We start from the raw sequence: 24,974 nt of genomic DNA, 5'->3' as shown, positions 1-24,974 counted from the left end.
TCTAATCACCCAATATATTTACAAAGATTAAAAAATATAATACAACTAATGTACCCTATTATACATACAATCACTTCATTCAAATTGTTTTTATAAATCTATTGTCAAAACTTAAATTAATAAATTCGGTACCAAACGTTATTTCACATCTTATAAAACAAAAAAGGTGACTTGGTTACCCTAAAAACCTAAGAATACCAACCAATATACAAAAATCTAAAACGTAATAGAACATCAAACGCACTTATACTGTATACATTTTGACACACTTGTACAATTTTTACTATACAATCAATAAAAAGAAAATAATGTACAGTATCTGTACAAATAAATCACTACGCTTACTAGCGTGATGATTATTGATTAGTATTTTTACTAAAATACTAATCAATAATCATACAACATGGCGTTGAAGATTATCACAACCCAAACAAAAAAGTATTAAAGTCTAACCAGAACAGCATATTTACATAATAGAACAAAGACCGGATAATTCTGTGCCCTTCTGTACTGGCGGTTGGCGGCTGAAGTGTACTCCTTCCAGGCTAGGTTTGAGCTTGTACTCCAACTCCGTTTCTTCCCCGGGCGGGGCGGGCTCCTCGTCGGCGCTCACGTCCTCCAACGCTTGATCGTTGACCAGGGGAAGGGTCGGGAGGGCTTTGGATATATTAATTCGAATCCCTCCTAATGGCAGCGTAGTGGGTGGCGCAGATTCTAGCTGGACGTTGCCGTCGATGGAGGACATGACAGTCTTGTGAACGGTCTCGATGATCGGAATAATAGGCTCCTCCTCCGCTGTTATGACCGGTTCGTCATCTGTGAAGAACGTAAAAGCTAATTATTTACTATCCTACTACCCGAATGTCACTAAAACAGAGCTTCGACCCGAACGGGCCAGTTTGACAGATACATGGGCGAACTAAGCAGAACCTAACAGCGTTATATTAGATAAATACGAAGGCAAGTTTTACACGCGCAACATGATACGATAATTAATATTATATTGTACTAGCTGTTGCCCGCGACTTCGTCCGCGTGGACTTCAGTTTATAGCGCGCGATGTCAACAAAATTGGTGTCAAAAGCTTTTATAAAAAAAAACCCTGGTACCCCTTAAATCAAAACAGCTGTGCAGTGTGCACATAATATTTCATTTTTTTTAAATTAAACTTTATATATTATGCCAAATTTTAAAGCTTATTTAGCCCCCCAATTACACAACTTTACCCATAAACTATTTATCATTGATAGGTTTAAGGTTACGTCACTGTATATAATATAAAGTACCGACTTATTAAATAACGTAAAAAAGAAATAACAATCGAAAAAAAAATCGAAACTCGAACGTATGATGATACCACCTCTTAAAGAAAGATGTTGGGCAAGCGTTAGCGCGATGTAAGAGACGGCGCCATCTAGTATGAATTTTTGGAACTAACTTAATTTGAACAAATTTTCGTATTTTCACCCCCTTTCAACCCTTTTTTCCAGTAAAAAAGTAGCCTATGTCCTTTCTCAGGCTTTAGACTATCTGTATACAAAATTTCATTACAATCGGTTCGGTAGTTTTGGCGTGAAAGCGAGACAGACAGACAGACAGAGATACTTTCGCATTTATAATATTAGTATAGATTGTTATTTCAAAGCACGCTAATGTGCGCGATTGATTCGAGCGATCTGGTATCATGACGATGACAATAATTCTATTACATATGAGGTTTACCTACCTACCTACCTTTGGGGTTTGTAACTAATGGACTGAGAAATTTGCCGTTAGGTCAACACAATGTCGATCTTAATGACATTGATTCACTCCTTCTAGACCAGGGCCCTGATTCATAATGCGGAATTCGACTCGGACTCGGATTCGGAAACTTCATCACACGACATCCAATACAACCGCGCTAGGCATTGACCAATGACCACAAGTAAAGTTTCCGAATCCGTGTCGAACGGGAATCGTGAATCGCCCTCCTGCTAATGGTGGCTTTTTTTTTTTTTTTTTTTTTTTTTTTATTTACCATTTAAAACAATACATATTACAAAACATATAATATATCATCGAGAAACCACGAAGGTTTATTAAGACGATATTACAAGTTAGCACCATATTATTTATAATTTAGATAATAGTTAACAATTAAAAGGTAATGTAATATAACGAGCAATTACAAGCAAGTAATAAGAAATTGGCAGTTACTAATTAATGTAGCTTGTACTAGTTCCTTAACATAGTATAAATACAATTTAAAATTAATTATCTAGTTTAAGTACTGCAGGAGCTAAGATATTATATTATTATTATTAATTTGTATATTGCTAAAGTGCTTTCTTAATTGAACCTTAATATTGTTTGGTTTTAAAGAATCTCGCAGCGCAGGAGGTAAGTCATTGATAAGTCGAGGCACTAGGTACTGCGTGGTTCGCTTGCCGTAGACATTATTCGCACCTATCGTAAACAACCGATTCTGGGAAATAGCTCGGGTGTGTACGGGGTGATCTATTTTTATTTTTAGGGATTCATAAAAGAAATTGTCTTCTCACGGCGCGTGACTCAAGCTGGCGCCGCGGCTCATGATATACGATGAAGGGAGTGGCTCGGGGTGGCGCGGGCTGGCTCGATCCGATTGAAGTCGGTAACTTCAAAGACGCGGCACGAGCGGCACGTGATATTACGCGCCGTGAGAAGCCAGCATAAGGTTTAAGTTCGCCTCACTCACCTGGGTCGACGGGCTCCTGCTTGATCTTGACGGCGGTGAAGTCGACGAGCCTGTCTCTGTCGGCGCGCGCGGCGGCGGTCTCGTCGTCCGTGTCGTCGTCGTCCACGTCGAGCTGCTCCACCGGCTCCGCCTTCAGCACCACGTCGTCGTCCGCCTCGTCTTCTAGCTCGATCTACACAACATTGTATATTGGTGAGAAGGCGAAGCGACGACGTATTCACGACCATTACTTGTATGAAATTGTATTAGATATAGTCTAAGAAAATTAGTTTCAAAATGGTTGATCAGACCAAAGAATTCATGTAGTTTTGAAAGTTGGTACAGTTATTCCTAAAGGTATCCAAATGAATATACTAAAAGTCCCCGAGGGAGGGACACGAGCCGGCGGTGAGGGAGAGGGGAAAGGTCTCTTTTTCAAGGTTTTTGCTTGTGACTCGAAAATTATTAATAATAATATATCTTTAGTGACTTCTACATTTTTCCTATAAATTACGTCTTTACATTTTTACTGTACGATCATTACTTTAGGAAGTACAGAGCATAATTAAAAGGGGTAAAAATCACTTTTAATGCAAATAAATGATTGATTGAGATGCGAGCGTAATCAATCAATGATTACGCTCGCACTGTTCTTGTAAGGATTTTTTTAGCATTTGGGTGATATGAAATATGACACGAAATCCCAATTGGTTAATATAATCCCAAAACGCATTTTTCACCCAAAGTTGTTATTATTGTAGGCAAGTTGTTTTGCTATCTATGGCACTGATGTCTACAGTCTACATACTTAGCCTAAACTAAAAGTATAACACTAACCTCAACTGGCTCGGGATCTGGCTGTTTCTCGGGTTCAATGACCTCGACGACGGACTCTGCGTCCGACTCATCGGCGTCTTCGGCATCTTTAATTTCGATGGCTTCTGTAGTCTTCTCCTCAGGGGCCACCTCCACCACCGATTCTTCAGCCGGCTCCTCTTTCGCTTGACTCGCCTAAAAACAGTCATTTTGTTAATTGAATGAAATAAAATTATTCTTACAAGACAAATTAACTTATTTGCAGCGAGTTTATGAAGCAAAGAACGCTGCGAACTCGTTGTGCGTCCGCAACGCATTCGCGGCGGTTTCGTTGCATGTACGCTACGCATTCGTTGCGTGCCCGACGCCCGTCCCGCTCCGAAGTCGCTCGCCAACCGCTAGCCTTTAGGCCGTGTTCAAACCAAACTGACTGTAAGCCGCCGAATGTGAAATGATGAAAAGCAACTTTTGTTATGAAACCACTTTCATAAACGCAATATTTAATATACCTGTCGAACAAAGTTGTCTCCCGATGCGTACAAACTACGAAAGACTGACGTCATACTTTCGTAGCACTTTGTATGGAGCGTTTCGGGCTGGTCTTTTTTATGAGATATTTGAATCTTCATATCTTGGTGAATTTTTAAGCTATCAGAGTCATTCTTTCAACGATGTTTCTATTTTTTAAGTGTCATTCAATTACCGATAAGAAAAAAAAATGTCATCATGCCTATTACAATAAACTGCGTAACGTTCGCTCACATTCGGCGGCTGACAGTCAGTTTGGTTTGAACACGATCTTATACGAGTACTTAAAAAAAAATTTACATATTTAGTAACGCGACTGACGTTGAATCCCCCGTCTGCTTTACTGCTGACGGCGATTTTTTGGTTCAACATGACCTCAATAATCACCCATCAAATTTTTAGACAGTATAAAATTACTTTTAGCAAAATTTTTTTTCGATAACTTTGAGATACTCTTAATTTTTATTCCACCCGTTCTGAAGGGCACCATAAATAGGAAATAAAAACTCCTATTTATGGGTGGAATACTATTATTGTTACTATTTTCGCTCGGTATGACCACCTCCCCCGCTATAATATAATAAGGCGAATGACTACAGGTGTAAGTTAATACCTTGTAGTCCTCGAGACACAGCGGATGGTAGTACTTATCGTTGTGTCGCACGGAGTTCCGCAGGTGCCATTCGTCGTGGTCCTCGTTGTAGAACTGCTGGAAGCGGTCCCCGCAGAGCGCGCAGTGGTGCTGAGCCGCCGGGGCCCACGCGCTCGGCCCGGGCGGGCTGGCGGGCGCGCTGCCCTCGCCCGTTGTCGCCGCCGCGCTACCACCCTCGCCAGTCTCGAACCAGCTCTTCTCTGTATGATACATGCTTATTTGAAATACGTGAGCAGTAGGCAGTTTGGGAGACGCCTTCTATCCCCGTTATACAAGAGGTAAAACTAAGTGATAATACTTTAGGGTGTGTATGGGTGATGGGTCCCCTGTATAGAGTTCGATGTGAAAGTAGCAGCGCTGAAAAAGTAACTTTTTTTCATCCTTGTATGAAAAAATTCATGACGCACTTGCCCATACAAATCACAAAAAAAATTGCTCTTTCAGCGCTGCTGCTTTTACAGTGAACTCTATACAATGAAAACATACAAACTCTAAAGTAATCATCACTTAGTTTTGTTACACGTTGTATATAGAAGTTACAATTATTACATTAAGTATACATATTTCTTATTTGTAACAAACTTTAATAAATATTATTATTAGAATATCATGTGTATTTTGTTCGTAATTCTATTTAATATACTTAATAATAATTTCATCCCACGAGTTTTCTAAACAGAGTTTCTAAGAAATATTACGCGACTGTGTCACAGGCCTTAGAGCTTGCCAATGGTAGACTTTGACTTCACCACGCTCTAGAGCAGGGGTGGTCAACTTGATTAGACCTAAGATCTCAATGATATTCTATGTTACTAACGTAACTAGATTGGAAGTTTACGGTAGCAACGCGTTGCCACTTCGAAGATGCCTGCAGGCATATCTCACATACATAATGACATAACGAATATATGACTTGACATTGTCTTTTGAACAAAAAAGTGGTTACGCATTTCTGATAATCTTTTGTAAGACATTGCTACTCTAGTATTTTAGAAACTCATTGTAAGATCTACTGTTTACTAACGAAACCCTGTGCGATCTATACCAAGTACCTAGTACATACTTCTTGAAATCTTAAATGAAACAGCATAGTTTTGCTTATTGGTCATTGCGCAGTCTGGTCTAATTATGTATTTACATTTTTTGCCTGGCCACGATCGACTGGACTAACAGTCGCGATCGACCGGTTGGGCACCCCTGCTCTAGAGTCTAGACTCTAAAGCCTAAACAGTTGGTCGGATATGAAGAGATATCAACAGATTCTTCTTTGTATTCAACGTCAGAGTTCAGATTTCTTTATGAAACGGTTATTAATTATTATATTTAAAGGACTTTCTCTTATTACATTATCCCAATTTAGGATTAATCATTACGTCATTCTATATTTAAAATTACGTGACTTACCGCGCTCCTCCAAGTCCTCGATCTCCTCGTACTGCAGCCAGTCGGGCAGATCGTAGTGCCAGCGGCGCGAGTGCGCGCGGCGGGCGGAGTCGCGTTCCCGCCGGTTCTGGCGGAAGTGCCAGTCGAGATGCTGCGAGTAGCGCACCGTGTGCTCGGGCGGGAAGCGCGCGCCGCACCCGCTGCACTGCATCCCGCCGTACAACCGCGCCACTACTCCCGGCTGCTTCCTACAAACAACAAACTTGTCAGTTATCACATACTGCATAATGCATATTATAAATGATAATAATTATTGGTTATGTATATATTTCTATGTTATATTTTTGAGTCAGAATCAGAAGTTATGTTGTCATTACAGCTGATTTTATTTAAGGGAAACAAAACGCTTGTGTTGTCTGCTTATTTAGAAGTATGATATAAACTTTACAAAATCTCGAATAACTGCAATTTACTTAGTATGTTGTAGGCTCCATTTCAAATTAATTAACTTTGGGCACAAAACCTTGTTACCGACGGTAAAACCACAGTGTTGCGTGATAAGTAAATATAAAAAAAAACTAGATGACGCCCCAACTCCATTGCGCCAAAATTCGTTTATCGCGCGGGAACCATACATTTTTCCGGGATAAAATGTATCATAATAATATGGCCTTTCCCGGGACTCTATCTCTCTATCTATAGTATCTCCATACCAAATTTCAGCAAAATTGGTTGAGCGGTTTGGGCGTGAAGAAGTAACAGATAGACAGACACACTTTCGTATTTATAATATTAGAGTGGATATCTCAATACTTACACTCTCAAAGTTTCCGGTTTCAGCAAATCTACTTTTTGTATGACACTCTTATCTTCTTTTGACTTTGCCTTAGGTTCCTCCCTCTTCGGTTCTACTGTCGGTTCGGACTTAGGGTTCTTCGCCATAGGAACAATACCGGTGGCTACCAGCTTTGCAAACAAATCATTGACGTTTATATTTCCGAGCAATGGAATAGAGTTCGCAGGTTTTTCGTCAGATGGAGTCTCCAGGCCAGGAATTTTATCAGATTTCGTTATAATTGGTTCTGCTGAACTATATTCGGAGCTGGACGCTGGAGCCATGCTCGTAGGCATTAAACTTGCTAGCATATTCAAACCTAAACAAAAAGACAATATTTAGAACAACAATTACTCGTGAAAATTATCAATTCCTAATTTTACAAAAATTAAGATATTTTACCTTGACTAACACCTTCAGGACTTGGAGATTTTTGAGGTCGTTGGATGTCTTCGTTCACTTCCATAGGCACAACCACTTCGGCTGCATCGACAACTGGTTTAGCCATTGCGGCCGAAGAAGACAGAGCGGTGCCCTCCATGTTGGCGATCTGAATCTGACCCGGCTTGATATTCTTCGGCAGCGCTGAAAATCTTACGAAGTGTTTTCCCGAACCTATAAATATAGGCTTAGGCAAGTCACCGAACTCCACCTTGAAAGGTTGTTCGTTTATCAGAACGGTCCGCAAGCAGTCGACAAAACGAATCGTGTAGAACTGTCCGTCGACTTGAAACTTTTGAACTTTAGCGTCCAAATAGACGGGACAGATCTGTGTAGCGTCTATAATTAAATTGATCTTTCCGGCCACGAGATCCGTTCGCTTAATCTTGCCGATATCCACCTGGGGCAGGGGACCCTCCAAGTGCACCAGACGAGGTTTCCCGTCGATGATCACACCCACCGGCTGCCCCCCGAAGTAGCACTCGTACCATCTCCCATTAATATACATTTCCCGCGTCGGAGCACCGAATCTTATGTCGAATACTTGATCATCGATCTCCACCTGTTTGTAACCTTCGTTAAAATTGAGGACGATAGAATCTTTGTTGTCGAACGTTACTCGCCGGCAACCCGGCAAAAATTTGATCTCCCTGGGGTCATCCCAGTCGAGCATTATAACTGCAGTCTCGCCGTAAAACCTTATTTCCCTCGGTATGCCGTCTATTTGAATAGTCTTGACCGGGTCCTGATCGATGTATTCTAGAATTTTGAAGTCCGTCGGTGGAACCCCGTAGCCCGGAGCGCCAAGCGGCGGCGGGGTGATCGATCTTTCGTACGGTCGCAAGGGAGATTCGCCCTGGCACATCCCTAGTTTGGGAGTAGGAAGAGGCATAGCCATTCTGGGATCGAAAGGAAGTCTCGGCATTCTTTTGTCGAATTTACCTCTATAGAATGGACCCATCGGGTTCGGACCCCTAAATCGTCGGGGACCGAACTCCTCCATCCTCATTCCGGGTTGGCCTCTCCACATCGGATAGGGGCCCATGAACGGCGGGACCGGCATCATCGGCGGCACGGGAAGAAAACCTGGCTGTACCGGTTCCATCATTTCGCCGTGATTTTTAATTCTCATGTCGGAGTCCTGGTGGGAATTGAAATTATTTTCGCTAGGCTCTACTAGGTTTGGCTTGAGAACTCTTTCGTCTATATCCCCGAAATTATTTCTGTCGCTAGGTGACGATTTCGGGGAAGGAACTTTGCTATTCTCGATATGAGCATTGAGCTTTCTCTTGGATACCTCTAGTGACTCCCTTTGCTTAGCTTCTTTCAACTTTAGTTTTTCGCTCAGTTGAAGCACCTGATACATCAGAGTGTTGTACTGATTTTTATCCATTTGTCCATCATTATATTGTTCCTTCGCTTGGTTCATAATAATCGATATCGTCTTCTTATGGTCTTGAGCATCGAAATCTTCCACCTTATCGCTTCTTAGGTCTATATCCTCGGAGCTTATGGTACGTCGACGATCCCTTTCAATGCCTAAAAACATTACAAATATTCAAGTTACAATGAGTCTGAGTAAAACGAGCAAATTATTATTTTTAAGTAATAAAGAAGCAGCATTGCAATACGTACTTGGAGATTTGCTGAAGTGCAACGGACGCCCGATACGTTCCTTTCCTTTCGTGGCTTCGGCTAATTTGGCTCGCACGAGGTCTAGTTTCGAGGGTGTCTTCTTTGAATTAGTCTTTTCTTCTTTTTCTTTTACTTCGTTCCAATCTTTCTTTGGCGATCGAACGGGCGAAGCCATTTTAAAGTCAGGATCGGAATCTTTTTCATTATCAGACGCGTCGTTTGCAGTGATGGAGGGCGGCGGTGGGGTTTCCTCAACTTGAGGCAACTGGCGGAGATCGACATCCTCGTTTCCAAAAAGTCTAAAATAAGAGGTAGCGTATTTTATACTTATTCGACTATTGACGTTAAGAGTAAGACTGATAAAATAACATTTTTAAAACTTACATATCGAACTTATCGACTTTATGTTTTTTAACTTTTCCCTCGACGGTTTCGGTGGACGGTCTCTTCTGGGCGATAGGAGCCGCGACTTCGGCCATGGGAGGAGGTAAGACGCGCAAGTCGACGTCTTTACTTTCAGCTACTAGTTCACCTATATCTGAAAATATTATTCTATTAATTGCATCGATGAAGCCAAAGGTATCTTTTGAGCGTTCCACAGACTGTTACCTGCTCCAGGGATTTGGAGTACTCATCCTTCCTTTACAACATTTACACCTTCTTTAGAAACAACGGGCAGTCTTTATCACACGAAATTGTGTGGAAGCGGCACTTCTCTGTCGACAACTATCGAGTCCACCCTACCATTCTTGTTTCCTCAAGTCTTATAATAAAATTGAATTGTGAAAGGATTCATAAAGTTATTTCACCAGTAAATATTTTTGTATCCTCCTGAGAGATGACCCAGTGAGCTGACATCATAGCACTAAAATAGCATTGGTTTTCTAGAAAACACCACACAAGTCCTAGGGATTTATCACTTTTCCGAAACCTAGGTATAATAATGATGTACAATATCTAAAGTTTTCAGAACATACAAACATACATTCATAGTAAATTACATAAACATAAGTCTCAGAGGTAGGTGATAAAGTCAGCAAACAAGGAGATATTGCCATCTCAAGTTATACGCAAACCGTGTACCAGTGTGCGTATAGACTGGATAACAATTAACAAGATAGTAAACACTCCCGTAAATGATAGGGACAAGTATCATTAGGCCTCGATTAAATTTTCATTCCTTTCGTTGTTTTCATTCAATATATTTTTATCTTGAATATTATAGAAAGCATAAAATATCCGTGACTGCTTTAAATCATGCCAGCAAACGCAATTAATTAACAATTATCAAATTATGTAAATAATTTAAATAAAATATGGCAAAGTTATTGAATAGGTATTTTATACGTGGGAGAGCCATGCTTCGGCACGAATGGGCCGGCTCGACCGGGGAAATACCACGTCCTCACAGAAAACCGGCGTGAAACAGCGCTTGCGCTGTGTTTCGCCGAGTAAGTGAGTTTACCGGAGGCCCAATCCCCTACCCTATTCTCTTCCCTTCCTTCCCCTATTCCCTTCCCTTTCCTACCCTCCCCTATTACCCTATTCCCTCTTAAAAGGCCGGCAACGCCAAGTGCGTTGCCGGCCTTTTAAGAGGGAATAGCGCTTCTGATGCTACGAGTGTCCATGGGCGACGGATGTTGTTTTCCATAGGTGACTCGTTTGCTCATTTGCCCCCTTATGTCATAAAATAAAAATAAAAACTTTACTGAAGTTATAAGAGCCTTAAACATAATTTGTTAAAACCATTGCAAAACAGTAGTAATATAGGACAAGAACCATTTTCTTACTATACCTACTGTACTCGGCGAAACATGGCCGTAGCGGTCATTGACTGCCTGTCAAAAAACTTGTCATCTATACTAATATTATAAAGCGGAAGAGTTTGTTTGTTTGTTTGAACGCGCTAATCTCAGGAACCACCGGTCCGATTTAAAATTCTTTCAGTGTTACATAGCCCATTTATCAAGGAAGGCTTAAGGCTATATTTTATCATGCTAAGACTTAATAGGAGCATAGAAATAGAGGAAAATAATATAATAATAATATCTATGGACGCTTCACACCACGTCAGTCTGGCCCCGTGCTAAGTACCTAAAGGACTTGTGTTACAGGTACCAGACAACGGAAATATATTTAATACTTTTATATTATACATATATTTAAGATTTTTACTATATCATACACATAATTAATACACATCCAGACCCGGGAAAATTGAAAACTTTTTGTTCCGTCGGCGGGATTCGAATCCGCGACCCCCGGCTTGAGCTACCAACGCGCTCCACTGAGCCACAGAGGTCGTCTGTGGCAAAATGTGGAATAAACCGGAGGAAATTATTTAAAATTGCTTATTATCTTAAAAAACTTCCGGAGCAATTTTTATGTTATTTGGCACACATGAAGAATAGATCACATGAAAGGACGTAGGTTTCTTTTTTGCGGAAAAATGAAAGGTTTCCGTAACATTCCTAAATTACGCGGGCGAAGCCGCGCGGAACATCTAGTTTTCTTAGATATAAACCTCGATTTACAATGGACTAGGAACATCTAACACTTCATTGTCAATCGCGGTTCATATAGAAAATTACAAGTTTTTGACAGGGAGTCAATGACCGCTACATGTGTACATGGTATAATCCACTTGATCTGTAAGAACTAAGAATATCCTCACCCCAGATAACCCCGTCTTATTCAGGGGAATAGGTAAGAAGTTCCAAACTGCCAAAACAAGGGATGTTCAATTTTATTCAAGGAAAATATTGATTGAGAGATTAACTTGCAAGCAGTATACATAAATGGCCGATTTTAAGACATATTTCGCAGATATCATGCTATTATAGGAAAATAAGCCACTAAAATCAAGTCAAACCAAAACAATATATCAAGTCAAACATGGCATTTTCTTACCAAAACCAAGTCTTAATACTACTATTAACTAATTTTGTACATATTTATTTTGTTATTCTATCCAAACGATACCACGTTCATCCTTTTTTCTCGATTAAATAAAAGCTACGCTGCCGGATGTGATAAGGAAATTATTGTGGGCGTTAACTGTGTACGCTCATTTTATGAAACCGGAAGAACTTACGAGTTTCGAGCCGCGAAGTGTCTCGAGCCATCTCGGTAGTGCGTCCAGGGTCAGCTAGTATCGCAACTCAAAAAGAACACATAATAATGTATGATGTTATGCTCTTCAAAGGGTTAAATATTGTTACTGATATTGAGTTTCTATACATATTTTCGTGTATCCCTAAAAGATTGAGAGATAATTTTACTACAATAGGACAAACATATTGAAGAACTTGGAACCACTTTGCTAACAGGGAAGCAGCTATTTTCAATGCAGCAGGAGCCAAGCCAAGTATTATTGAGCAGTTCCACATTGCGACTCTTGTATGTAGTTGTGTCCACATTATAGATGCACAATATTATGCACAATTTCACTTTCGTTACCAACTACAAATTTGTAGTTGTAGCTCATTCTCATTATTAAAAGAAAATCTGAAGTAAAAATTGATTTTTTTTCTAAACTATCTTTAAATAACGATAAAAAAAAAACTTTAAAATTCAGTAATTGTAGATTCTAAGTTAAATTTGACATTTAACCAAAGAGCAACCACTACATAGTTTACCAAAAAAGTTAAACACCCCTTGTGAACTAAAAATGACAATACTTACTTCTATGGGTAATATTAAATATTTTTTTGTTGCTTTTTGATTGACTATGATTGTATTGCCAGCTCACTGGTCACTATTAAGGTTATGAACGACGTAAAATCCGTAACATTAGGTGCAATAAGAATTATGCGATTCAAAAAAGGGTGCAAATCCCATATGTGGCAATATGAATACTCCAAGAGTTAAAAAATAATTTATTTTCTTTTGCTGAACTTAATTCTAGTATTTATCACATCTTGACTAGACAGTAGATATCACAGGATATCACAGACTCGAATGTTTATCATAAATTACCCTCGTATTCTAAAATGTGTCTTACTTTTACTTTCATCAGCAGTCTTAGTATCTTCTTTTGGGACGGTTTCGGGGCTCTCAGATTTCTCCTTGTTGCGCCGCATGTACCGCTCCTTGTGGTAATTCTTAAGCTCCTTGAAAGCCACAACTTCTGGTTCAGCAGGTTTTTCTTCAACTTCTACACTCTCCTTCAGTTTGACTTTCTTTTCTTTGGTTTTCGACCGCTTCTCGGGAGACGAACTAGAGCTGTCCTTCTCCCTTTTCTTTTTCCTCTCATTATCCTCCTTTTTCTTTTTAGTCGGAGGATCCTCCTTTTCTTCCCGAACTTTTTTCGGTATCGGGGGCAACTTGTTAATCTTTTTTGAGTCGGCGATTTGAAGCCGGTCGATGTAAGCGTCCACCGCTTTTTTATCTTGTTCACTTTTGTCGCTTTTGTCTACTTTCTCGGGTTTGTCCGCATTATGCTCCTTCTCCTTACGCTCTTTCTCCGCTCTTTTTCGAATTCGCGAGCGGTCACGCGGTTGACGCGGGTCCCGAGCTTCCGGGCGAACGTCAATGGTAATCACATTTTTACGTTTAGTAACTCCGCGCTCAAGCGGCTTGATATCGAAAACGTTGGGCGCGATGGGCGGTACGACGGGTGTCATTTGCGGCACCGCTATTGAGACGGGCGGCGCGGCAACGGGCGTCGCGGCTACGGGCGGCGCGGCAACGGGCGGGGCGGGGCGCGGGGGAGGGGCGCGGCGGGAGAGGCGCGGGTCCCTGCGAGCGGCCGCCAGTGCTCCGCTCACGGGCGCGATGCGACCGGCACCCGCCACTTTGTTTACCGGCTGCAACAAATACACATCTTTGTAGAATTGAACGCGACAATTATACGCAACTTTGATACGCGATAGCCAATAACGCATCGTTAATCAATATCAGATCAAATAATAATCGCATTTATGCTAAATAAGTCGGTTTAATCAGGCCAAGTTCTTCAGGATACAAGGTAATTCAAGAAAATTCATGTGGCGCAGTGGCACAACAGAATGGCGTATCATACAGTAGTGCAAGGCAGACAAAGTTGAATAGTTAGAGAGCATACCCATACTACGTGACCAATATAGAGGGGGTGGGGTGGGGGGGGGGGGGGTTGTTCAAAATACTACGCTCGGTCACGAGAGGGGGGAGGGGGTCTAGAGTTTTGTCACGTAGTCATTTTCGCCGAGCGAAACGTCATACGAACAACATTGCGTGGTAAATAAAGAGACGTGTACATGACAGCAGCACTCGTTTTTTGACGTCCAGTCAGCACGTGCCACACGTTGACAATTTAATCTCATAGAAATCATGTTCAATCATGCTTGTGTAAGTACGTACATATATTTTTACACACAGATGAAACTAATTTCGGTTTCGTTTGACATCTCGAGATAGTTGCTCTATTCCGCTAGGTATATTAACTTTATAGGTTATTTATAGCAAACAGCCATTAAAAAACAGGCACTATTGTCAAATATCAGGCATTTTTAAGTTTGGTGAAGCTGTCAAGCTTGGTGGTCATCTATACATATAAATAAAATTGGAATGTCTGTTTGTAATATTGAAAGAACCGTTTTTTACTAAATGCATATGAATGTACTATACATATAAATAAAATTGGAGTGTCTGTTTGTAATATTGAAAGAACCGTTTTTTACTAAATGCATATGAATGTATATAGGGTACAGACACCAAAACAACATTTTTTACAATTTTTGTCTGTATGTCTGTTTGTTCCGGCTAATCTCTGAAATGGCTGGAGCGATTTTGACGGGACTTTTTTGGCACATAGCTGATGTAGTATGGAATAACTTAGTCTACTTTTTAACCGACTTCCGAAAAGGAGCAGGATATACTATTTCAATTTTTTTTTATAAATGAACCTTAAAAAAGGGATTTTTCTCTTTTTTATTATCTTTGTCATCACATTTTGCTGACGCGGACGAAGTCGCGGGCAACAGCTAGTATATACTATTTTAACGTTGTTCGTGGCGGCCGAAAAGGAAGATCTTCCGACTCCGACCGACCGAATTGTGGGTACCGCCACACTATATTTGGTGTTCGATTACAATTTGAACTACAGTCGTGACTAAAATAGCTAGTAGGTACCATCGAGGAAATTGATTCCTAGATAGTTGACAGACCAACGTCATGTAGTCGGATCATGTCAATTCAAAGTTACTTGTGATCTGTCAGTTGGGTTAAACTTGAAACGCGACCAAATTACTTAGGTCCGCCATCTGCCTAGAAATTATTTCCCTGATTGTTCTATTGTAATTTATACTATCACTAAATAATATAAAACAAAGTTTTTTTCCCTCATGTCCCTATGTTCCCTTTAATCTTTAAAACTACGCAACGGATTTTAATGCAGTTTTCTTTAATAGATAGTGACAAGAGGAAGGTTTATAAGTGTAATACATTCCAATAGTGGAGAAATACTGTTGGGGTTTCTAATGTGATGTCGTAAATAATTATATTTTTTCCGCTTACATTGCAAACGCAGGCTGAACCCTACGAAATTTATCAAAATAATGTACCAAGTATTAAACACATTGAAAAGGTCTACAGAAAACTCCGCAATGGTATATGTCTATTTCTTATGGATACCATATAATAATAGTTTTTTGCCATTTACTTTTAACGACAAATAATGGCTAATTTTCGAAGCGATTTTAACCAATACGGCATTAATCTTTATTCAATAAAACACTTTAAATGCATTGTAAATTTAATATAGATCTACATGGCTCGAGCATATCATTTAAATGAATATTTTTGAAGATATTACATATAATTTAAAAATTGCGAGACTTAGCTTTTGCGGCGGTACCGACCAATGCGGGCCACGGGTAGTAATCTACACTACTATTATAAAGAGGAAAGATTTGATTGTTTGTTTGTCTTGAATAGGCTCCGAAACTACTGGACCGATTTGAAAGATTCTTTTACCATTGGAATCCTACATTAATTCTGCTGAACATAGGCTACATTTTATTTTGGAAAAAAATAGGGTTCCGTAAGATATTTGGGATTTTCGGACGCAAGGAGTAAAAAATCAACCAGAAAATTTACTTATTTTGCGTACGCTGCCTAAACTATAAAAGATAGAACCATACGATGTTCTAAGTAAATGAAGATCTTATAATTATCTACAAAAATGTCCGCGACACACTATACCTATCTATGTCAAGTGAGGCACAACAACCATTGTTTTATTTAAAAATCTTGATTTTAAACGCATTTATTTTACTCATGCTAATAATTCTTATCAAAATAAATTATTTCATCTCTAAGTACATTTTATGTAGATAATATTTGGTCTTTGAATGATTAAAATTGGACGTTTGGTTTAGAAGTTATGGCGAAATTAAAATATTACGATAGTGGGCGCGTCACCAAGGCGAGGGTGCGCGTGCGGGAGGAAGACAATCTGTGCAGTGTGCAGCCTGCGTAGGTATGACTGCGTCGTCACTCGTCGTCGATGTTAGAGTCGGAGTCTGTGAATTGACCTGGCAATCACTTTGCTGATCGAGTCTTAATCCTGGGTATGCTTTTTGCACCGGGCGGAGTCGCGGGCGACCGCTATAATGAGTATAAATCAAAACTGCTGAATCGATTTTAATCATTTTTTCAGTGGCTATTTATATTTTATACCTGTGCGAAGCCGGGGCGGGTCGCTAGTAATGAATATAAATCAAAACTGCTGAATCGATTTTAATATTTTTTTCAGTGGCTATTTATATTTTATACTCGTGTGAAGCCAGGGCGGGTCGCTAGCTATTATATGTATATATTATACATAAATCTAAGTGGTAATACTTTAGGGTGTGTATGTGTTCCTTACATAGAGTTCACCGTGAAAGTTGCAGCGCTGAAAGACCAAATTGCTTTTCACTTTTGTATGGAGAAAATCGTAAATCTTAAAAAGTAGGTCACGTAGTATGGGTATGCTCCCTTAATTATACTACTACTACTACTACATTGGTTAGCTTTAACTGTAATTCAATTTCTGAATAAAATAAACTACACATATATCCATGTTTCAATAAATTATTATAAAAATAAAATAGTGCAAATAGAGTTTTACATAATTCACTTACCGGTCCAAGACGTTGTTTAGCAGGTATATGCATGTTGTCTGGCACTGGTACAACCGTGTTGAGCGCAGGTACAGGGCTGACCATCGCGACTGGCGCACCGACAACACCAGGCATTATAGGAGCAGTGGCAACATTGGGAATCTGAAAGAAAAAAGAAAAAACTATTTAAAAGAAAAACAATTTGTTTAATAATAACTCCATATAATTAAAGACATTTCTTTACTTTATATAATATATATCAATACACGAGCGAAAAACTTTGGAACCCTTTTTACGAAAAATGCGAAAACGTAGGAGCATGAAATATCGCACAATGGAGAATGTTACTAGGTATGCCAAATTGCTTGAAATTTTGTCACAGTAAAGCCTGTATTTATACAAATACACTAGTTTTTGTTGCAGTCAAAAATACCTTGTAGTTTTGATTTTATAGGCATTCAAAGTTTCGAAAAATATCGAGTCCCGCTAACAATCCCGCGACCGCTTGTGACGTCATAGCACAATTCCGCCGCGCGGTCCCCATACAATAAACGTGATTTTTTGCTCTATCTCAATAACAGCAACAGATAGGCATTTGAAATTTTCACCAAGGTCTTAATTATATGTGTACTTTAATAATTAATAATAATATTATAATAAAATAAAAAATTAAGGGGGGCTCCCATACAAAAATCACAAATTTTGGCCCATTTTGCTCTATAACGGTAGTCGGTATATGTATTCATGAGCGAGTCCGATAAGTAAAAAAATACAAATAAATAATCGGCCAAGTGCGAGTCGGACTCGCGCACGAAGAGTTCCGTACCGCTACAGTGATTTTTGTATGGGAGCCCCCCTTAAATTTTTATTTTATTTTAATATTATTACTAAATATACACATATAATAGTGTCATACATATAGTAGTTATAGGCTAGGGGATTGGGCCTCCGGTAAACTCACTCACTCGGCGAAACACAGCGCAAGCGCTGTTTCACGCCGGTTTTCTGTGAGAACGTGGTATTTCTCCGGTCGAGCCGGCCCATTCGTGTCGAAGCATGGCTCTCCCACGTATAATTAATCGAAACCCTTACAATCGATTACATTTTTAACCCATTTTTTATGAAAATCGATTTAAAAAAACGATTTTTTTAATTAATCGAATCCCTTACAATCGATTAAAAAATATCGACAATCGAAAAAACACAATCGATTGTTCGATAATCGATTTCGATGTTACAACACTACTCTCGAACCGTCTTACGGTTTTTCGATCAGCACGAGAATCTGACGCGAGTTTCACAGTTTATACCCATCCCACAAAAGTGCTCAACGCCGCTAAAGAAGTTTTCACTTCAAAAATTTAAGGGGGCGTCCCATACAAAAATCACAGTGGCGGTACGGAACTCTTCGTGCGCGAGTCCGACTCGCACTTGGCCGATTATTTATTTGTATTTTTTTACTAATCGGACTCGCTCATGAATACACATACCGTTATAGAGCAAAATAGGCCAAAAATTGTGAATTTTGTATGGGAGCCCCCCTTATTTTTTTATTTTACTATAATATTATTATTAATTATTAAAGTACACATATAATTAAGGTCTTGGTGAAAATTTCAAGAGCATACCTGTTGCCGTTATTGAATATTGAGATAGAGCAAAAAATCACGTTTATTGTATGGGGCCCGCGCGGCAGAATTGTGCTATGACGTCACACCGTAACCGGCCGCCCGCGTCGCACAGTTACAACTTGTTTTGCTTATAAATCGGAAACTAATTAACGTATCCAAGTAATTCTTTCACTAATATTCTTTATTTTTGACCGAGAATGTGGACTGCTAATAATCAAAATTAGGTAACATTCTCCATTGTAGTTTAGCAGAGAAGGAGTGTATCTACATCACTATCACAGCTAATTGTGTGCGCGTTGTAGTGTGTGTAATGTTTTATTTATTAAAAAAATGTATGATAACAGCATAATTTCAAAATAATATTAGCTTGATGCACTCCTTCACCATATAAACTATAACTGTGCAAAATTTTATTCACCTGTTTCCCCATTCTTCGTCAAAAGGGATACAAAGTTTTTGGCTCACGTATAAATATATAAAAATATTAAAATAAAATATCCTACAACAATGTATCTGATAATAAAAATTATTTGGAAATGTCACTTCACAAACCCACACAGCGACTGTGAATATCAAGTGACAACATACCAAAAGTTAAAATTTTAACAACACTAGAGATCGTCCAATGGTCGAAATTCGACCTTACTTGCAACGACATTAGGACTGCTACCTACATTTTGTAAAAAATATTGACTTCATCATATAGTTTTTTTCAATTCTTGTCTCTGGGACTCAGGTGATCTCAGACTGGCCGTTTAAGTATTGTCTAATACGTCTAACAGCCGTTCCCAATATTTGATCTATCTCTGGTTTTGCTCTACTAGAGATAGGAATAGCTCACATTAGACATTAGAGACATATAATATTTTATGTCAATTATGAGCTATTCCTATCTCTAGTAGGGCAAAACCAGAGATAGATCAAATATTAGGAACGGCCGTAAGATAATAGCAATTAGCAACACACAATAATCGGCCAAGTGCGAGTCGGACTCGCGCACGATGGGTTCCGTACCGTTATAGAGCAAAAATAGGCCTAAAATTGTGTTTTTTGTATGGGAGCCCCCCCTAAATTTTTATTTTATTTAAATATTAATATTAATTGTTAAAGTACACGTATTTAAGGTATTTGTGAAAGTTTTAAGTGCCTACCTGATACCATTATTGATATTAAGCAAAATAGGCCAAAAAAACACGTTTTTGTATGGGAGCCCCCCTCAAATATTAATATTATTTTGTTTTTAGTATTTGTTGTTACAGTGGCAATAGATATACACAATTTGTGAAAATTTCAGAATTCTAGCTGCAGCGGTTCTTGAGATACAGCCTGATGACATGCAGGCAGGCAGACAGACAGACAGACAGACAGACAGACAGACGGACGGACAGACAGACAGACGGACAGACGGACAGACAACGAAGTCTTAGTAATAGGGTTCCGTTTTTACATCCTAAAAATGAATTATCAGGACATAAATCCATACTTCCATAGTAATATTATAAATGCCAAAGTGTGTGTCTGTCTGTTTGTTACATCTCCACGCCCAAACCGTTGCATAAATTTTGCTGGAATTTGGTATGGAGATACTTTGAGTCCCAGGAAAGGACATAGGATACTTTTTACCCCGGATAAATATATGGTTCCCGCGCAATAAACTAATTTCGGCACAATGGAATTGTGGGCGTCATCTATAGTTTGTGCGTTTTAAGATGATATGGGTGACACATTATAATTGACAATAGTAGGGAAGTTACCTAAGAAAATTAATCGATAATTTAAAAATATCGAATTCGTAAAGGAATTGCAATCGAAATTATCGATTTCGTACTGACGTTTCAGAGTGGCGCCGGCGATTTAAAATTACCACCCTTTTATCAATATGGTTTCGATTCAACAGAGTCAATCTCTATTAGCATAAGTTCCATTTCATGCATCTCACACAGTTAAAATTTATAATTTTATGTTAATAAGTTAGCATTTAGCAACTTTTCAATTTTATTCATTTACAATAATAGGAAACATTTGTTTTTGTAGATGGAATATAATTTATTACATTTTGATTTTTTTTGTTTTCTTGTAAAAAAAACCCGTAGCAAGGAATATAAGAAGTGTCACCCATATCATCTTAAAACGCACAAACTATAGTAACAGTGTATTAAACATAAAACCATAAATACTCACCAAACCCGTTTTCTCAGCTATCTTTAGTTGTCTTCTTGTCTGCTCAAGCTCCATCTCCACCTTTTTTCTCTGCAGCATCAGCAATTCTTGTTCCTTCTTTGCAACAATACTCCGCATCTGTTCTTCTTCTGGCGTTAATGTAGTAGTACTTGTTGCCGGTGCGGGCTGCTGAATATAACGAAATTTATAATTTGTGGAACAAATTAATATAAAAAGCTGTTATCCAAAAAGACATAGCTAAATCTATTAGATATTCCGATAAGCAAAAGGTTGACTGGAAGAGATTGCTTGTTAGCAATAAGTTCGCCTTTTGTGCATCATCAGTATATGCTGTCATATGTAAAATGATTTTATTTTGTATTTTTTTGGTGTGCAATAAAGTGTTATTGTATTGTATTGTATTGTATATTTAAAAGTTCAGCAAGTAAATAAATTGTAGCTGAAATGAGCTATGTTGCAACTGGCTACATATGCAAGGTAAATTAAGTAAATATAGTATATTTTAAAACTTATGTAACATAGCTGCATGAATTAAGAATGTTGTGAAGAGACAAGAAAAGCCTTAAATTAACACAAAAAAACTAAAAAAAACACCTTTTTCAGAAAATTTGGATTTACATGGATGTTAGACTGCTGAGGATGAGCTTGAATCGGCCACGCTGGATCTATCAGGTTCACTTTCACATCCAGTTGGTACAACTTGGTGGATGGCAACACTTCATGCCATGTTTCACGCAGCTTGAACATTTGAGATCTTACCTTCTCATCCACCTGCAAACAAATCATTGATTTACAATATGCAAGACTCAATACAAATCAGATCTGTACCAAGTATAAAAATAAGATAAATTGAGTAAAACTATATCAAAAAAATTAAGATTGTATTTACCTGTTTAAAGGTCTTAGTGAACATGTTGACAATACTTTGAGCAAACTTTTGTGTGTATGCCCCGCCGACATTCTTGATTATAGAGTCAACTAAGTAAAGAACTGGCAGCTTGATATCTGGAGAGACCTGTATGGAGGAAAAGTATTCTAATCTATTGAGGCATACCACTAATGATCATTGGCTAAAAATGATCCTTTTGACATGTATAGTGCGGTTATGGAAAATAATACAAAGTTTTCTTTCACACCCGTTTAATAAAAACTGATACTTGAAAAATAAGAAAACACAGTTTGTTAAAACCTTTATTGTATAACATGATGTTGATATTACAACTGAAAGAATATCAGTCTGGTTTCTAGTTTTACAATAAAATAAATAATGACAATTATTTCTTCGTCTCAAGCGGGCTCTAAACAGGCATCTCCCAGGTGTATAAAAATATGTTTATTTTATAATATAAAATGAAATTATGTAGTATGTATGATTAAGTGTTACTTAACTTCTAGGAAGATTAAATATTAGTGATTTTGCTTTATTTATTCAGTTCTAAGCATGAACTTCAAAATAAAATAACAAGCACTAAGACTAATAAAATAGGGAAATACCTGTTTTCTTTTAACTTTCTGGTAATTACACAGAACCTTGGACGATTAGTTCAAGACATTTGCAACGAATTATTGTACTTATTGCGTCACCAAAAGTAACAATTTCTCTTTATATCACGTGATTGCGTGGAGTTTCCGAAATTTAAAAATAAAATTCACCTTCTCCAGATGCTTCTCCACGGTTTCCACGATGACCCCAGCGTGTTCGATGTTTTCTTCAGCCAGGATCGTAAGCATATTAATCAGGGGTTTACTGTTGACCGTCAGGTCTGACAAACTAGATGCATACTCGTCCGCAATTTCCTTCGCCATCTTGATCACCGTTGGTTAGTCTTAACTCTTTTTAACATGCCAAGAACTTAATATTCACTAAATCGTATGGGCACTGTAACAAAATAAAAGTATTCCTAGGTTAGACGTGGCTGTAAATTCAATATGGCGATTTTATGTACAGGACCACGTACGGTACATTAATTAAAACTTACGTTATCATCGATAAACACTGTATCGTTTGCGGTTACACAATATTATATCTCCACTCTGAACAGGATTACATATTGTTAAATAATCACGTACAAGAACTAAACACGTATTTTATCAAACGATGAACGCGAAAAACTCAACAGCGTTCAGCGATGCTTCACCACTGCTCACTTTGACTTGTCACTTGCGTGATGCGCCTCGTTTTTACCGGAAGTCTTTTTTTTTTTTTAATTTATTGGGAGCTGGAAACGAGTCCTTTGCTCCAAAAAAAATACAATAATAATACAAAATACAACAGATTAAAATTAAAAAAAAGGAATGTCTTTCTTCTATGTTGGTTCTCACCATGTTCTCACCACAGGCTCTCACCAATGTTACCGGAAGTCAAGCGTGAAGTGTTACCAGCTCCTGAGCCAGTGGTGCCAATCACATCACAGAGAGCTCCATGGAATGGAGAATCAAGTTACTACTCACTAGGTATGCCAAATGGCGCAGATTACACGCGTCAGTACCTGAGTAATACTGATATTATTGATGATACGAGAATCACGCGATCCATGCGAATCACAAGTACTGAAGCGCCCTATTATACAGTCAATATTATCACCAGGTGGACGAAACTTCCGAACAAAAAAAATTGGGTTCGAAATTTAAACGAGGTGACTGAAGCGAGACAATTATTAGTGATTAATTCGAAGTCTCTATGCAGGTCGATGTTCCTCATATACGCGGGTGCTCCTGTTGCCATACGCAGGAACCGGTTTTGGACTCTCTGTAGATTATTCATCTGATCTTCACTTATGTGTGCGAAAGAGGCACACACATATGTGAGTATTGTTCTAACACAAGTTTTGTATAGCGTCAGCTTGTGCCTTAAGGGCATCTTACTGCGCGCATTTAGTAGTGCGTATAATTTGTAGAGTACAAATTTCGCTTTTCGGACCGAGTTTTTAATACGTCTACTGAAGGTCATCAACCTGTCTAGAGTTACTCCGAGGTATTTAACGTGGGTGACTTCCGGAATGATGTTCCCGTGCAGCCTGACAGGCTTCAATCGGATATTTGTTCGGCAAAACTGGATTGCTTTGCTTTTTTCGGGATTTACCTCGATTCTCCATTTAGAGAACCATTCACCCAGCTGGGTGACGGCCTCTTGGAGCCATATTTGGGCGTTCAGCACTAAGCTGTCGGGTATGCCGAGCTGATATAATTTGAAAATTAGGCCTTTATGCCAGATTTTATCGAAGGCTTTTGCGATATCGAAGAATACGGCGCAAGTCTTTTCTCTGTTATTCTTTTCTATCAAGAATGTACTCCGTTAGGCGGTGTACTTGGGCGGGGCAGCTATGGCGTTCGCGGAAGGCGTACTGCTCATCTGGAAGGAGATTTTTCTCTTGGATGACGTCTTTAAGACGTTTGAGAATTATTCTCTCGTAAACTTTGCCAAGGGAGCTAAGGAGACTGATTGGTCGGTAGCTACTGGGCTCCGCCCGGGGTTTCCCCGGTTTGTGTATGCCTATTACAATAGCTACCTTCCAGATGTCTGGGAATGAACATCCTATTAAAAGGGCGTTAAAGATGTTCACTAGAAGTTGAATAATTTCGGAGGGGAGCATTTTTAGAACTTTATTTGAGATGCCGTCCTGTCCGGGGGCTTTTTTGGCATGTAAGCCTTTAATGATATCTTTGACCTCCTCTGAGTCCACCGGTCTTAGTGACTCCGTTGGTGGTCTCGAGAGTCGGTCCTCCACCTCATTTTCGACAATCCTAAGGTGCGCAGGGTCAATCGGGAGGGTACTTGGCCGACACTGTTGTTCGATTGTGTCGGCCAGAACTTTGGCTTTGTCTTCATCTACCAGTGCAGGAGGACGATTTGGTCTGACAAGTGGAGGCATATCGCTCTCCGTGTTCTTTTTAAGGGCTTTCGCGAGGGGCCAGTAGGCCACGTGTGAGGGCTTTAATTCGCTCAGAAGTCGGTCCCATCTTTCTGCTTTATGTTCTTTAATTTTGGACTTTACTTCTCTTTCGAGACGACGGAGGGCTTTCCGGCGGCATTTCAATTCGCGGCCCGCGAGAGCCCATATTTATACTCGGGCGATGCCAGCGCCGCGAG

The 24,974-nt window shown here is 39.2% G+C and overlaps 1 protein-coding gene across 2 annotated transcripts; it reads right to left on the bottom strand.

Moving 5' to 3' along the window:
* Nucleotides 1-383: 383 nt before the first annotated feature.
* On the bottom strand, nucleotides 384-23,059 carry LOC121726619 (pre-mRNA cleavage complex 2 protein Pcf11). Of its 2 annotated transcripts, none has more exons than XM_042114049.1 (16): nucleotides 22,864-23,059; nucleotides 22,538-22,763; nucleotides 21,774-21,899; nucleotides 21,479-21,655; nucleotides 20,885-21,052; nucleotides 17,094-17,234; nucleotides 12,992-13,796; nucleotides 9,373-9,526; nucleotides 8,989-9,287; nucleotides 7,315-8,892; nucleotides 6,895-7,231; nucleotides 6,099-6,325; nucleotides 4,656-4,894; nucleotides 3,536-3,709; nucleotides 2,720-2,891; nucleotides 384-816 (listed from the first exon to the last, which is right to left on the bottom strand). In XM_042114049.1, exons 2-16 carry the CDS (start codon nucleotides 22,688-22,690, stop codon nucleotides 467-469), a joined length of 5,100 nt encoding a protein of 1,699 aa, XP_041969983.1. In that variant the 5' UTR covers nucleotides 22,691-22,763; nucleotides 22,864-23,059; the 3' UTR covers nucleotides 384-466. The 2 variants fall into 2 exon arrangements, with proteins under 2 accessions (XP_041969983.1, XP_041969984.1); XM_042114050.1 differs by having other exon boundaries at nucleotides 20,885-21,049.
* Nucleotides 23,060-24,974: the final 1,915 nt, after the last annotated feature.

Source organism: Aricia agestis, chromosome 4 (assembly GCF_905147365.1).
Source record: "Aricia agestis chromosome 4, ilAriAges1.1, whole genome shotgun sequence".
Lineage (NCBI taxonomy): Eukaryota > Metazoa > Arthropoda > Insecta > Lepidoptera > Lycaenidae > Aricia > Aricia agestis.
This window is presented reverse-complemented; position numbering and strand designations above follow the sequence as displayed.